At 32.5% G+C, this 15,495-nt stretch overlaps 1 protein-coding gene and 1 pseudogene across 1 annotated transcript; both read right to left on the bottom strand.

The window, feature by feature from the left end:
- Window positions 1-527: 527 nt before the first annotated feature.
- On the bottom strand, window positions 528-3,876 carry LOC112771223 (probable transcription factor PosF21; annotated as a pseudogene).
- Window positions 3,877-10,060: 6,184 nt separating this feature from the next.
- Window positions 10,061-13,507, bottom strand: LOC112771322 (probable hydroxyacylglutathione hydrolase 2, chloroplastic). Its single transcript, XM_025816030.2, has 8 exons — window positions 13,243-13,507; window positions 12,567-12,749; window positions 12,230-12,433; window positions 11,926-12,049; window positions 11,731-11,831; window positions 11,099-11,173; window positions 10,615-10,713; window positions 10,061-10,529 (listed from the first exon to the last, which is right to left on the bottom strand). Exons 1-8 carry the CDS (start codon window positions 13,294-13,296, stop codon window positions 10,383-10,385), a joined length of 987 nt encoding a protein of 328 aa, XP_025671815.1. The 5' UTR covers window positions 13,297-13,507; the 3' UTR covers window positions 10,061-10,382.
- Between the last annotated feature and the right edge of the window lie 1,988 nt (window positions 13,508-15,495).

The raw sequence follows: 15,495 nt of genomic DNA, 5'->3' as shown, positions 1-15,495 counted from the left end.
TTAATAATTTTTAACTATTAATTTTAATTATAAAAATATATAGTATATATAGTTAAAATCAACAATTAAAATTTATTAAAAATACTGGTGTACTGATATATTTAAGTTTTTCCAATAGTATTAAGGGTTTGCAACCCCCAACAAATAAGCATTTTTTGGGGTTTAAAATCCTAAATAATTTTATAATAGAAATTTAAATTTCCAAAAAAAAAATTAATGCAATTTTATCGTTCACAACCTACTTTTATTTTCCGTAGCGTTTAAAACACTAAACAATTTAATAATTATTTTTTAAAGTATAAAACCTTAGATTTTTATATTTCTAGTTTTTAAAGCTCTAGATATAGAGTATATCTTGTATTAATGTTTGATCCAAACTCTAAATAGATGTATTGAGTTCAAAAGCCCACCAGATGAATAGATATATTTGTTTAAGAATGTGTGCACTGTATGATTTTCCCGGATATTATTGATGCGAATGGATTAACTACTTTAAAACATGTTCATTGCTAGAAAGAGTTAAAAAATTGATAAACCATGTTAGTTAATATTTCTACTTGATGTAAAATGTTAGTAATCTACGAGAACAAACAGCTCCTCTAAATCATGCATCTAAAAACGGCGAGGTATGTTAAACTAAACAGGTAGCTAAAGGGTAACCCAGAGCAACTGGAACTGAAGGCAGACTTACCAAACATAAATCTACCCTATAACTGTAGTTGTATATCCATGACCAATTAACTAAGTGCCAAAGAATTTTAGTATTGTACATAGCAAATACGCGACTTGTTATTCTCAATCCCTATCTAGGACCCGTTTGTAACTACTGTTTAAGAATGAACAAATTTTAACAAAAGGCCAAAACCTAGACGCACTAAGACACGAGAAGGGAAATGAAGAGGTGGAGAGAACAATGTGCAGCCTCACTCAACAATCCTTGCCCATTGAAGGATTTACATCTGATGATGCATTATCTTTGGGGCCAGGAGAAGGTGTAGATGACCTAATTTTCAATTCTCCTGACTGTTGATGCATCTGTTCCTGCTGTTGCTGCAACATCTGTTGCTGAAGCTGCTGAAACTGATGCTGCTGCTGCTGCTTCTGGGGATGAATCTGGAGCTGTTGAAATTGCTGGGCAGCTAGAAGTGTGTGCATCGCATGATTATTCGGGTAGAATTGCGTCCCCCTCCAAAAGAAGCAAAGTTCATCATAGGCCCTCCATTATTAGGTGGCATAGCTTGACCGGTCAGTATTTTCAAATGCTGAATTTCCTCTTTCAACGCATCATTTAATGCTGCAAGTACATACGTTGGTTAGTTATCATGATACTAGAAGCTCCATGGTGAACATGAGCTATCTACCTTGCATACGCTAAAAACCTTGAACATCAAATTTCATACACAAGAGCACTTTTTGCCTTTAAAAAGGAAAAGAGCCCAAACTCAATCAAATTTTGCACCCAGGTTCAAACTAAACATGGATCATTATAATTTATAAAGAAAATTTGAGATAATACAAGGGAAACATTAACTAATGTCCTCTCATAACTATTGAGCCAACGTTTTAAGAGACGGGAAGTGATGATATCAGTAGAGGACTAGATTTTGAAACTTGATCATAACATGACCTTACCATCTTGCAAGTGAACTTGTTGTTCCATGGTTTGCAATCGCAACTTCAGCTCATTGTTCTCCGAATTAAGTCCATTGGTATCTCTCTGCTCATAATAGACCAAAATGCATTGATTATAATCCTCTAATTGTCTTTTCAATAAGAAGGGTGCATGGCAATACAGAAGTAATACACTATACAACATCCAAATGACATGTGCACAAGTCAATAGAAAACCATGAAACATAAGTTGTAGATAATGAACAAGGACAATACCTGCAATAGTGTTAACTGTGCAGACAAAGATGTTGCTTCAGTTTGCAATGTCTGCACCTTCCTTTCAAGTTCAGCAATGTAGCGCATCTTCCTCTCTTTTGACCTTGCAGCAGACTGCCTATTTGCCCAAATCCTGTTTCACACATCAAAAGACAGCACTTATCAATATAGATTTTTCCCGCTCATTAAGGGAAAAAAAGGAACGACATAACAAATTGACAACAACCAGCCATACAACTGAATATGCCCTCAACAAGGGCCATTCTATCAAAGCAGTTTCTAGAATTTCCCCTAGCAGGTAGTAAACCCAGAGAATAAGAAAAGGCAAAGAATTTTTTTCATAAATCAAATTAGAATATTGATGTTAACAGGACAGTATATGATAAATGCTTCTAAATTCAACTACAGCAACCAAAATACAGTATATAAACATATCTAAATTTCAGAATTAAATAAGGCACAAAATCACACACCAGTCCATAATTGGTTCAGTCTCCCCAAGCTAAAGATAATGATAAAACAAATAGGACTTATTCAGAAACGATACCTCTTTGCACGCTTGGGATCAATTAAGGCTAGTTCGGCAAGCTTGGCAGCTGACATTGCTTTTTTAGAATCAGCTGCAGATATGTCTTCTGAACCAGAGACGAGCATCTCAGGTTTGATGGTTGTTGACCCATCCATGGATTGGCTGTGCTGGTGTCTAACTCTAGGCCGTTCATTGTTACCAAGGACACTGTTCTCTGCAGAAGAGGTAGGCCCTCCTGATGTAGGAGTTGATGTGGGTACCGAACCTGAAGCTGCAGCAGCATTAGATGGCTCACCCATTTGAAATGTTGATGTAGCAGATGATGAATTGAATTTATCCATATCGAGGTACATTGAAAGTAAGTCCTCCTCTGTGTCGTCAGAAAACGACGGCACATCGGCACCTCCAACGACACCAAGGTCACTGTCGAAGCTGATATCATCAGGTAGGGTTAGAATCTCTGAATGAGCACGCCTGTGTCCCCTATTTCTTGGAGGATTATCGGGCATTCTGCTAATATCGTGACTAAATCCACTAGAATCTGAGGACATTCCATGACCAAAGTGACTGGAGTCTGGGCTAGAACCTGGAACCATTGGAGGATATGACGACGATGAAGACGGCTCGGATTTCACATTGAAGGCATTTCCAGTGGGTGAGTAACCCGAATAACGTCCTGATGGAGGTGGAAGACCTCCACCATGAACAAGAGGTTTGTCCTTGTCCATGCAGATTCCTTAATTTCAACCCTAACGAACACTATGCAATTGCAATGTTACTGCTAAGCTAATACAGTCCAATCACTCCAAACTCCCAGTATATCTCATTCCACGAAATATAACAGCCCTAGAATCGAAGAAGGAAAAAAAGCAAAAAAAAAAAAAAATCAATTTCCTAATATGAAAGTCCGAGTAATGGTAATTCTAAAAATGATAAACAATAAGCATCATCGCATACGGAATCGATATCAATGAATCGGGAAGGAGTGAAGCCTTTACCTTATCGCAGATCAGTAGCGTGAGATCGCAGTGAGAAGCAGAGAGTTCGAAGAATCGAAGAGAGCCACAAACGATGGAGCTCGAGATTCAGATTGAAACCCTAGATGGAACGAGATGCACAATGGGGGAGATAATGGAGGAGAGAGATGGGAATTTGTTCGGGAAAATGGAAGCGAAAGGATGAGATAGGGTTTCTGTGTGTTCGAAGAGAGAGAAAATGAGATCTGAATTTTGATAGAAAGAAAGAGGGAAAAAAAAAAGAGAGCAGAGAGGAGGGAAGCTTCCAACTCAAGACATCAAATTCATTGCAAGGCAGATATACAAGTGCTGCAATTATTATTATTTTTTTATTTATTAATTATTATGCGACAATATTATTGTTCAATTTATTTTCCCATTTCCTTCCATCCCTCATCTTCCGCTACACTGTTTTATTGTCCAAAATATTTTTTCTGGTTTCTCATTAATAAAATATATTTTTCAAAATGAAAATATGTGTTGAAATACGCCTCCTTTCAGCATGTGCACATGAACCTTCAATGTGATTTGATAACTATAATTTGCCATGCCCATGCTTAGAGTATACTCCTATGTTGAAATACAATATTATATGTTAGTTACATATTTGACTCTACTTTAGTACAATTTTTCCATCAATAATATATAGTTGAATTTTCATCTCTGATGGGTGCAGTCAGTTCTGTCTGTGTGATAAATTATATTTAATTATTATCTGCCAGCTATATACATATATCCAAAGAAAATGCATGGGCAGTAGGAATTGTAACACTATTCCCATTTTGAAGCAAAATGTCAATTGACAATTGGTTGGAGTCATTGAATTCAAGCATATATGTTTTGATTGTGAGTGCTGGGAAAAAAAGAGGGGAAAAGATTAATATATACATGCTGAGCTCCTTCATTCACTGATTCACGTGGTTGCGCAACCAAAGTAATGATGCAAAATATAAATGGAAAAGTATAAGTAACCAACAAGATTTTTGAATAATGTGTAAACAATGTGAATTAATAAGGTTAAAATAGAAAATTTAATTAGTAACATTAAATTAGGGTGTAGTATATTTTCATTTGATTGGTAGTTGGTTATATTGTTCAAAATTTCTATTATTTCCCTAGCACTCCCCTAAATAATACCACATAATCAACTAAATGTAGCATTCTAGTTGTAGATCATGGCTCACCGTGCACGTCACGTAATTAATTTACCCTAACAAAATAGCAGCTATTAACAAACAAAATTTAAAATACCCCTCTCTTCTCTCGAGACAAAAGATAGTTTAAAACTTTAAAAAACAAAATTAAGATACGATTTTTACCTACAAAAATTTTAAACGCTAACAAATTTACAAAAAAAAATAAAAATAAAATTATACTTATTAAAGATGATTTTGTACAATAAAATATTCAAATATTGATTATTCAAAAATTTTAAATTATCTTTTTTCTAACTCTAATTATCTTGATTTTTTTTCCCTTTCAATTTTCACTATTTGACTCCCCAAACATCAACACTTCCTCCTCTAAATCTCAATCCTCCACTAATGTTAGTAAAAATTAAATTATTTTACACTATATTAGAACTTTCATAAAATTAAAACTACAAAAATTATAAGACAAATTTTATCTGCTAGTTAAAATTGAAAGCTATAAGATTAAGTTAGTTTTGATGAAACAAATAATAAAAAAAATGAAGCATTTATATAATAAGTTTCATTCAGCATCTCCGTACTAAAAAAATCATGAATTTAAAGTTTCAAGTTGATGACTATACATGAAAAATTTGAAACAAATTTAAATAAAAAATTTGACTAGTTAAGTTTCTACTAGTTTCATAAAATTTAGTTATTATAAGAATTATTATTTTATTATAAAGATTTGTTTATATAAAGACTTCATATATATTGTTAATAATCTTCTTATATGAATACAAACATATACAAAAATAATTTTATCGTTTGAAAGCCATCTTTTATGAGTACCAATTTTAATTTCGTTTTTTCACAAATAAATTTATTAACATTTATAACTTTTATTAGTAAAAATGATAATTTACTCCAAAAAAAAATAGGCATTAGAAGAGCAGGCAGAGAGGATCATATATGATTCAATTGTTCAATTAGTAATGTTAATGTGGGACTTTGGATTATGATTTTAGAAAATATTATTACTATCATCTGAAACTCAAAATTCTATATAGGTGCAGGCATCCATTACTTACACGTAGATACATTATTAAACGACCCGATTAGGATGCATGTGATTATATCATGTTGATTCTGTAAATCTGTCAAATAAGTATGTTGGTACTTTGCAACTAACATCACGTAGATACATTATTAAACGACACGATTAGGATGCATGTGATTTTGTAACCTGTCAATAAGTATGTTGCTACTTTGCAACTAACATCGTAATGTGTCTACATTCTTTTTGTTTCCCTTCGCACACGTAAAAGGAAAAGTATAGATAATTAACATTTTTAAACAATGTATAAACAATGTGAATTAATAAAATTAAAAGAGTAAATTTAATTAGTAGCATTAAATTAAGATGTAGTATATTTTTATTTGATTAGTGGTTGTTCATGTTGTTTAAGATAGTCATTATTTACCTAACACTCCCCCGCGTAAAATCGTGTTCATTTTCTCCCATGGGAAATTATTGTGGATTGTGGGAGATAATAAAACATATCCCAAAAAGTTGAAGCCTTAGTTCCTCAGTTCCTCACTCCAGTTGTTGCAATCAAAAGAACTTTTCAATGTTGATTGGGTAGTCACTTAATTATTTAATACATATTGTCAATAATTCTAGAAGAAAAATAATTTAATTTTCATGTACAATGCAAAGGAGTTTTCGTACATTATTACATCAGCAAAATTAAATAATTTTTAAATTTATTACTTAAAAAATCATTTAAAAACATGAATTTTATTAGAACAGACCTTTCAGTGCCATCTAAGAAAAATCTAAAAAATTTGTGTTTAGTTTATATTTTTATTTTCAGTATTTTTTATTTTTTAAATTTTGTAAAAAAAAAAATATAATATAAAAATAGAAAATAAAATTTTATTATTTTTACTTTTTTTTACAAAATTTAAAAAATAAAAAATATTAAAAATAAAAACACAAATACTACTAAACTCTTTGATTCTACCACCCACCCACACTTGCTTAAACATACAGAGATCAAGCAATTTTTTCAACGGCAATGCATGGATTCTTATTTTATATATATATATATATATATATATATATATATATATATATATATATATTTTTAATTCGACCATACACAACTTTGACCTGCATTAAAGAAATAGAAATAAATATGTACGCACAAAAAGTCAAATAATAACCATAATTAGGAAACTCTATTTAATAGCAAGCTATATAGTCAATGCAAATAATGTTGTATCCTTCAAAATATTTGAAAAATAATAAAAAATTAATCTAAAATAATTCAGAACTACTTTATTTTAATTTTTTTAATTACTGTTAAAATATTTAATAATATAATAAATATTACATAGATAAAATTATAAATATTAAATTACATAACAAAATTTTAAATGATTATTTTTACTTTAGATTATTATCTTCTTAAAGTTGTATACATGCATATCTTATAAAAACAAAATATATTACATAAACATACATACTTTTCTAGTTAAATAAGTCTATCAGAAAAATAATATAGAAATGGCTAATGATTGTAATTTATAAAATTAATTTTACTATAATATATCAGTATTAATATAGAGATTTTAAATTCCTGACTTTATACGTGACTTTGAATTAGCTATTATAAAATTTTTTGCATATATTTTTGATTAAATTACTTATTGTTTTAAAAGTTTTATAGTTAAAGTAATCATATCTTTATATTGGCAACGGTATCATAATTGAGTATTTATGTAAGAAAATTATTTACACTTATTATGCATTACGAGTAACAAGTATATACGAACTTAACAAATTAATCCGTTTTTCAAACATTATATTTGATAATAATTATGTTAAATATATACCAATATTAGTTATTAATATATAATACATATTAAAAATAAATTGAATTATCAATTTTTTATATTCTCTTTCAATACTAAGACCCAGGTCCAAATAAGCTAAAAAGGCCCAATCTAAAGATTGGCCTTTACTGTCCACCGACTTCCTTATAAGAGGTCGACTCGAATATAGATTCCACTCCAAAGAAGTCGGGGTCGAAGGATAGAACACTTATTTAAATAAGTAACTGCTCCTAAAATCTCTCAACCCACTTCCAAAAGCCATATCTCAACTTCCATAAGATAAAAGGACGGTTATCCTCCTTAAAAGGTGGAACTATTCCAACAATAGTTATTGGTTCACCACTATAAATATTCTGACAGTGCTCAGGTATCTCTAAGTTACAATACTCTCTAAAAACTGCTTACCCTTGTTGACTTAGGCATCGAAGTGTTGGGAATAATGCAACATTCCCCCTTGAGAAAACACCTTTGACAGAGAAATAAAATAGACACAATCACAACACAAGAATTTAACGTGGAAACTCTAATTACCGGAGAAAAACCACGGCCGTTGTCAAATGACAACCAGAGAATATCACTATGTGAAAATTGTTACAACACATAGACTTCTTTCTCTCACCGGCACCCCAGTACACCCACACTCTCTCAAAGCAAATATCTAATTACACCTCACAACACTCTCTAAACAAAGAGTACATAGGAAAAGAAAAATCAGATACAAGCTTAAAGTGTTTCTGACTGGTGCAAAAATAAATGGAGAACTTAGCCTCATATTTATAGCCTAGGCCACCCACTCCATTTGCTATCCTGAGCAATGTGGGACTAATTCAACCAAATCCTAACAATCTCCACCTTGATTGAAATAGTCACACATCTTCAGCTTCCATTGTCAACACCGACAATTCTTTGCTGCCATTGTCTATACCGACAATCATAGTTCAGAGAACTATCATACTCCACCATGAAAGTATACTCACTTGGAATTAGACCACTCCAAGCATTTCACCTTGGTACAGATCGAAACCTTGCTGAAAATTCATGGTGCAACTTCCAAATTGGCTTTTCCTGGAAGTTCTTCAGCCATCGACCTAACTCCGCCACACACCTTGCATCTCAACGCCAACCAATGCCCGTGTGCAATTGTGGACCCGATTGCCACAACTCATCCTTATCCATGGCAGTGCGGTAATACCATGAGGATACTTCTTGTCTTCTAGAGAACATCATCTTCTCTCATAAAGAGAGCAACCAGAGATCTTCTCCTTCAACGCCTTGTGCAAACCTGATTGTATCAACACATCCTTGACTTGTATTTGCCACAAGCCAAAATTGATTCTTCCATCAAATTTCTCTATTTCAAGCTTCACAGCACTTGAATATCCTGACATTGTTGCAACTGTATACTGGAATAGTATAACTCAACCGTGCACTAGGAAGGGTCCCCAGGAAAGAGAGGTGGGTCACAATGGACACACTTAAATACCAAGTCTTTCCTTAGCCAGAACCTTTCCAAACTGCACTCTCACAGTATCACACTGCCTTCCAGCAACAACAACAGCAACCAAAGATCAACCTCAAGCCACAGGACAAAATTCTTTTCTGATGTGGAAGGTCAGACTAGGCTGCAACCACAGAGCATACTAAGAATAAATCCCACCGAACCGAAGCTCTTGATACCACTTGTTGGGAATAATGCAACATTCCCCCTTGAGAAAACACCTTTGACAGAGAAATAAAATAGACACAATCACAACACAAGAATTTAACGTGGAAACTCCAATTACCGGAGAAAAACCACGGCCGTTGTCAAATGACAACCAGAGAATATCACTATGTGAAAATTGTTACAACACATAGACTTCTTTCTCTCACCGGCACCCCAGTACACCCACACTCTCTCAAAGCAAATATCTAATTACACCTCACAACACTCTCTAAACAAAGAGTACATAGGAAAAGAAAAATCAGATACAAGCTTAAAGTGTTTCTGACTGGTGCAAAAATAAATGGAGAACTTAGCCTCATATTTATAGCCTAGGCCACCCACTCCATTTGCTATCCTGAGCAATGTGGGACTAATTCAACCAAATCCTAACACGAAGTGTCCTTGCAGGTACCACCCTCCATTCCTTCATACACACAAGTCAAACGGGCAGCTCCCAGACGCAAACCAAGTCAAAGACCACCTCCTTATGACGTTTGGGCTAACCTTACAAGTTCAACCCACTAATCTCTAGTTACCCATCATAACATCAATCATATTAAATGTACACTAAAATTAACTAATAATATAAAATATATGTTGAAATAAAAAATATATATCAAAAATAAATTAAACAACACATGTATTTATACATAGCTAATTTTAATGAACAAATAATATTTTTGTTAAACTATATATATATACATAAATACATAATAATTTATTTTGATAATTGATTTTGTTATGCATATAATTTTTTTATTCAATAATATGGAGTGATAACTTTATAACGAAACTTAAACACCACATATATTTATACATAGCTAATTTTAATATAAAAATAATATTTTTGTTAAATTATATATATAGTTATATATAAATACATAATAACTAATTTTGATGCTGATATTGATGGTTGATTTTTTATTCGATAATATGGAGTGATAACTTTACAAGGAAACTTTTTCAAGCACCAAACCAACAATGCTAGCATGAGGGAGTGTAAATGCTACTATTCCATCTTCCTTAGTTCCATGTACCCTCATGCCAACACTACTTAATCTAATTCCTTACAATGACACTCAATTTAAACTCAAAAATCATGTTGAGAATATAGCATCAAGCTTAGATTATTATGACCCAAGTGGATTCATTAAACCCATCACCCTATACAGAATTAAGTATCTTCAGGGTTTTGAAATTAAAATAAAAATTTCCTAAAAATTATCCTTTGCTTGCCGAATGACGCCCAGGGTTTCTGCATCGTCGGCCGTATCTGCAATCTTTAATACTCGCCGGATTTCTGCGCTGGACGTTCGAAGGAATGGATTTGTGGCCTTTTCCGTCTTCAGTGTTGTTGGAATCTGGGGAAAATGGTACTTGCTAGTTTGGTTAAGACAATACTAAAGGGATTCCATGAGTTTGATAACATCAATTTATGAATCTCACCGTCGGCATGCCCTTGCTTCGAAGGGAAGCTACATGCGCAGCATACGATTGAAGCTCCTTGTTTCCAGGCTCAATGGACAGTGCAAACTTTGAATTACTCTGCCAAATTACAAAGGCCGAAGGTCAAGGCCGCAGCATATGCGCTAAGAAAACAAAGGCAAAGAATATGAATAGTACAACAAGTAACTAAGCCTTGGTCGATTATACGAAACACACAATGCCATTGCGCTCTCTCATAAATCATATTTTTGTTTAAATAATTTATATTTAAATCTCTTCCAATAACTTCCTATAAGGTTTTCTTAGATTTCTTGTTACCTCTAGCTTAACTCAATTGGAGTCTCTGCAAGCCTTCTTTGAACATGTTTATACCACCTAAGACAAAATTCTATGACCTAAATCTTAATCCTATCTAGTCTAATCGCTAGTGTGTCCAGTCCTAGCCGTAAAGAATATACGATACGAAGAGGAAAAAATGACCAACCAATGTATACTCATGTCCACAGTAGATGCTTGTTTCGTCTGGCAAGGACATTATCTTTGTAAGAGACGATTGCATCTGTAACAAACATGGATAAAACTCTCAATAGCTGATAACAACACATGCATTACAAGTTTTCTAAAGTAACTAGCAGTGTAAAATTGGCTAGGATGCCTTTTAAGTAAATCTGCTAATAACATATATTAAAAAAATAAAAGAAAAGCGACAACAAGAAGAAAATTCAATTCAATTGTATTCTATACTAAGATAACAGACTTAGGGGGGATTTCTGTATAATGTTCACTATCTAAGCCTTAAGATTAAAGCATGTGTAAGGGTTAATTTTAAACAACTCCGTCATCAAATAAATGTGAGGTATATTATGAAAGCATCTACTTTTACAAAGTTGTGATTTGTCCCAAGGGATACTAGTTACTCTAGAATAAGAAATTGTCCCCAGTTACTTGCAATTTATGCAGGGATTTAAAATCTACAAGGACTGCAGACAAAGGGATATACCATGATCTGCAAACTATTATGCCACATCACAAGGCACAAGATGCATCAACTCATCACTTATGATAAAAATCTCAAACCTTAGAACAAACTGGAAATATAAATGGCACTCAATCAACCTGTTCAGGAGTTCCTTCAAAAAGCTTGCCACACGATAAGCTGAACAGAGTGTCTCCGGTAAATATCGCCTTAGATCCAGGAAAGTAAAAGCTTATATGGCCTGCTTACAATATAAGTAAAAAGATATCATGAAAAAAATGATGCTATAAAAGTAATGAGAGGACTCCATAATGCAAATGGGTGATCAATGCGACCTCGAGTGTGACCAGGTGTGTCCATAACATGCACCTCGTGGCCAGCAAACATCCACTTATCGCCATCATTCAAATAGATATCAATGCCAGGAATCCTTTCCTTGTCAATTCCTGAACCAATCACCTACGACGAAATAAAGGAAGCATTGACATTTGTAAAAAGTAGCAGTATCACTTTAAATTTGCTCTTCACATGAGAAATTGTACTTCAAACACATACTACATTATTATAATTATACCATAATGTTCGCCGAAAATACATATAGCATAGAATAAACTAGATAAGTGAGATAGATAAGGATACCTTTGCTCCATATCTTGCTTTCAACTCTTCATTTCCACCAGTGTGATCATAATGATGGTGAGTGTTGAGTATGTATGTCAAATTTATATTTTTCCTGCTCAATGCATCAATGATAGGCACAGCTTCAGAAGGATCGACGACACCAACAGTACCCGTGTTCACATCATGCAAGAGATAAGCATAATTGTCTCTCAAGCATGGTACCTAAAAATTAAGAGCAATAATCAGTAACACATAAAAAATTCAAGTTTTCTAGCACAGTTTCTTTTTATCAGAAACCAAAACCATAACCAGCTAGAGTGACATTATGATGAGGAAGACCTGCTCCCCTCCTCACCAATTCAATCTGCAAGGAGGAAGACATGCTGGCAACACTGCAAAATCGTCCTACTCGGATTGAACGACTAGCTACCCGAAGCGTTTTCAATGGTGTAGAAAACAACCTCATGAATCCATACAGAATCCCTTTTCTAAAGCAAAGTTGTCTTGCATTTGGCCACATACAAAACCCACTTCTCACCTGAATAAAAACACAGAATAACCCAACATATATTATCATAAAACCAAACATTCACCTCTTAAAGCTCAATCTATGTGAAAGTAAACGATTCCTGCTGACACAACACACTCATATACTCATATGCTATAACAACAAACAAACAAATACAAATACCAAATAAACAAATGAACACACAAATTATTCATATTACTTCCAAGTAAAAGAATAGAATCAATGATCTCTCTCTTTAAACATTAAAAAACTAATCTTTCCATGATTTCAGATGATGGGGTGAAACAATTTCTGGCACGGAGAGTACGGTCAGAAAACAGAACAACTTCATATGCGAACAAGAAGCATAGGCGAGGCAAAAAATTAAAATTTTTTTGCTCCCCAAGAACAAAAGGAGAAAATTTGAAGGATAGAAGCAATATTATGCTGCTACCACTTTCAATTTGACAAGCTAATTACAGCATAGGCATATCACAGAGAGATGAGAGAGAGAGATAAGAACCCTAGAGGGAGGGAAGGTGGCCATGGCAGATGAAGCCCTTGAGAGCATCTGCATCTATGTTTACTACTGTTCTTGTTTGGTTGAAAACCAAGTTGCTGTTTTCTTCCTTTTTCACACCACACTGGCTTCCACCTCTTCATGCATTCATTCGTTTATTCATTTTCAATTTCCCCTGTTTTTTATATATAACCTTTTTTGTGAGGTGTGAAATTGGCTACAAAATTACAACACCCACTTGAATTTTAGATTTTAATCCTGTTTATGCATCACACAAAGGCATGAAAGAGTATTGTTAATGTATTCCACGTGGACATACTCTCAAATCTTCCTTTGTCACCATCATGGCATGGCATGGCATGGCATGGCCCCTAGAATCATCCCTTTTTATATTCTCTACCAAGTTCTCCCCCTTTTTTCCCTCTTTATTTGTTTTACAAAATATAAATTATATTCACTTTCAATTTTACGCTTTTTATTTTTATTATGGAGAAGGGATTGGGGTAGGACGGGGATATGGAGAGCGTGTGAGCTTTACCAGCTTGTGGGATCAGTTAAGGACAAATCGGACGGTTCGAAATTTCCTTAAATCGAACCTTACGAGTTGTTTAAATTTGTTTAAAAAAATCTTATAATAATCAATTCGGATCTTCCGAATTACTTTTTCTATTATTAAAAAAAAAAAACAACACGGACGGTCCGATTTATACCGTTCAAAATTCAAAATTTTCCTCCTTACAAATCGGACCGTCCGATTTGCCACTTATATTTTACTTCACAAATAATTTACATGGTCCCAATTGTTAACATCAAAATTCACAAAAAACTGTCTCACATTGTGGTCTAGCACCCCATATCCCATTACGAAACACTACACACTCATATGTTCTATAACCAAAAAAATCAACCTCAATTTTAATTTAGTTTTAAAAAGGATAAATATCATTTTTGGTTATTGATCATTTGCTTGAAAAACAAAACGTCTTTTTTACAATTAAATTTTTTTTAATAAATTTCTAACTATTTAAATAATTGATTTAACCCATAAGAGACTTTTATATACCTAATGTGTTAAGACCACTTAGAAAAATAACTTAAAAAAAGTATTATATAGTTGTAGGTATATAATATAGAATAAAAGAACAAAAAGAGATTAGGGGATAATACTTATCACTTTATATATAATAATTGAATGGATATGTGATAAGTCTATGCTGCTGCTTCTTCTTCTTCTTCTTCTTATTATTATTATTATTATTATTATTATTATTCTCAAAATTTCAATTTAAAGTTTTAAATCAAAGAGAAGTGTTAAGGGACTAGTAAATTTTGTGAGTTATAGTTATTAATTAGTCATTAATAGTATATTTAATAGTGTGAGATTTCATTTAATGATAGAGAATTACTCATTTTCTTTTTATTGGCTAAATACTGGCCAAATTTTAATAAATTTGTTGACTCGCTAAATTTTCGCTAAACCAAATAACTGTATTAATAAGCTTAATTAAGTTGGGTGTGTGTGAAAAACTGAAAATGACATTAGATGGGTGGTCAATGGCCACCAACTGCTTTATGTGCCGAAAGGAAGTCAAAGAAGAAGAGCATTTAATCCCCATACCTAAGTTAGATAGCCATCAAATGGGAATTGACATAAGATTCATAGATCAACTTGAATTTATCTTGCTTCCATTGTCTTCTATTCTTCTAAGTTCTCACATGCATAGGACAAGAAATAGACAACGTCAAAACCATACTAATTATATTATATATAACTTATTGAGAAAAAATAAATAGGTCTTTCATCTTTTGATTTGTAGATATTTAAGTTATTGAGAATTTAAAAATACATTTAAGTTTGACTTTTTTAAAATTTGAACATATCGATCTCTCATATTTACTTGGGTATGTTAGACTCAACAAAAAAATTAAACATAACTTTCGTTGTCCTGACCTGATTGATATAGATGTACACGTGAAAGAATTTTTACAATTCAACTAGCTATTCTTTAAAAATGGTACAATATTCAGCCTTTTATTAGAATAATTTAAAAAAATTAAAATAAACACATCTAAAAATTATGAATAGATTTAGTATCTTTTTAAAATTAAATACACATTTAAAATACAAACTAAATAAAACTGAAATTTAAAATTTAAATTTTAAATTTCGGTTTCAGATTTAATATATTTAATTATTAATATATTATAATTTAAATACATATCTAAAAATCAAATTATTCAAAATTCAAAATTTTT

Source organism: Arachis hypogaea, chromosome 18, assembly GCF_003086295.3.
Source record: "Arachis hypogaea cultivar Tifrunner chromosome 18, arahy.Tifrunner.gnm2.J5K5, whole genome shotgun sequence".
NCBI lineage: Eukaryota > Viridiplantae > Streptophyta > Magnoliopsida > Fabales > Fabaceae > Arachis > Arachis hypogaea.
Note: the sequence above shows the minus strand (reverse complement) of the source record. Positions and strands in the feature narration are given on the sequence as shown.

What these genes read in the sequence shown, in the direction of transcription:
- LOC112771322 (XM_025816030.2), bottom strand. Translation starts at nt 13,296, where the DNA reads ATGCAGATGCTCTCAAGGGCTTCATCTGCCATGGCCACCTTCCCTCCC. An exon ending in CCTCCTTGCAGATTGAATTG is followed by an intron (nt 12,434 to 12,566) that starts GTGAGGAGGGGA and finishes CTTAATTTTTAG; the next exon opens with GTACCATGCTTGAGAGACAA. An exon ending in TTGAAGGAACTCCTGAACAG is followed by an intron (nt 11,174 to 11,730) that starts GTTGATTGAGTG and finishes TGTTTGTTACAG; the next exon opens with ATGCAATCGTCTCTTACAAA.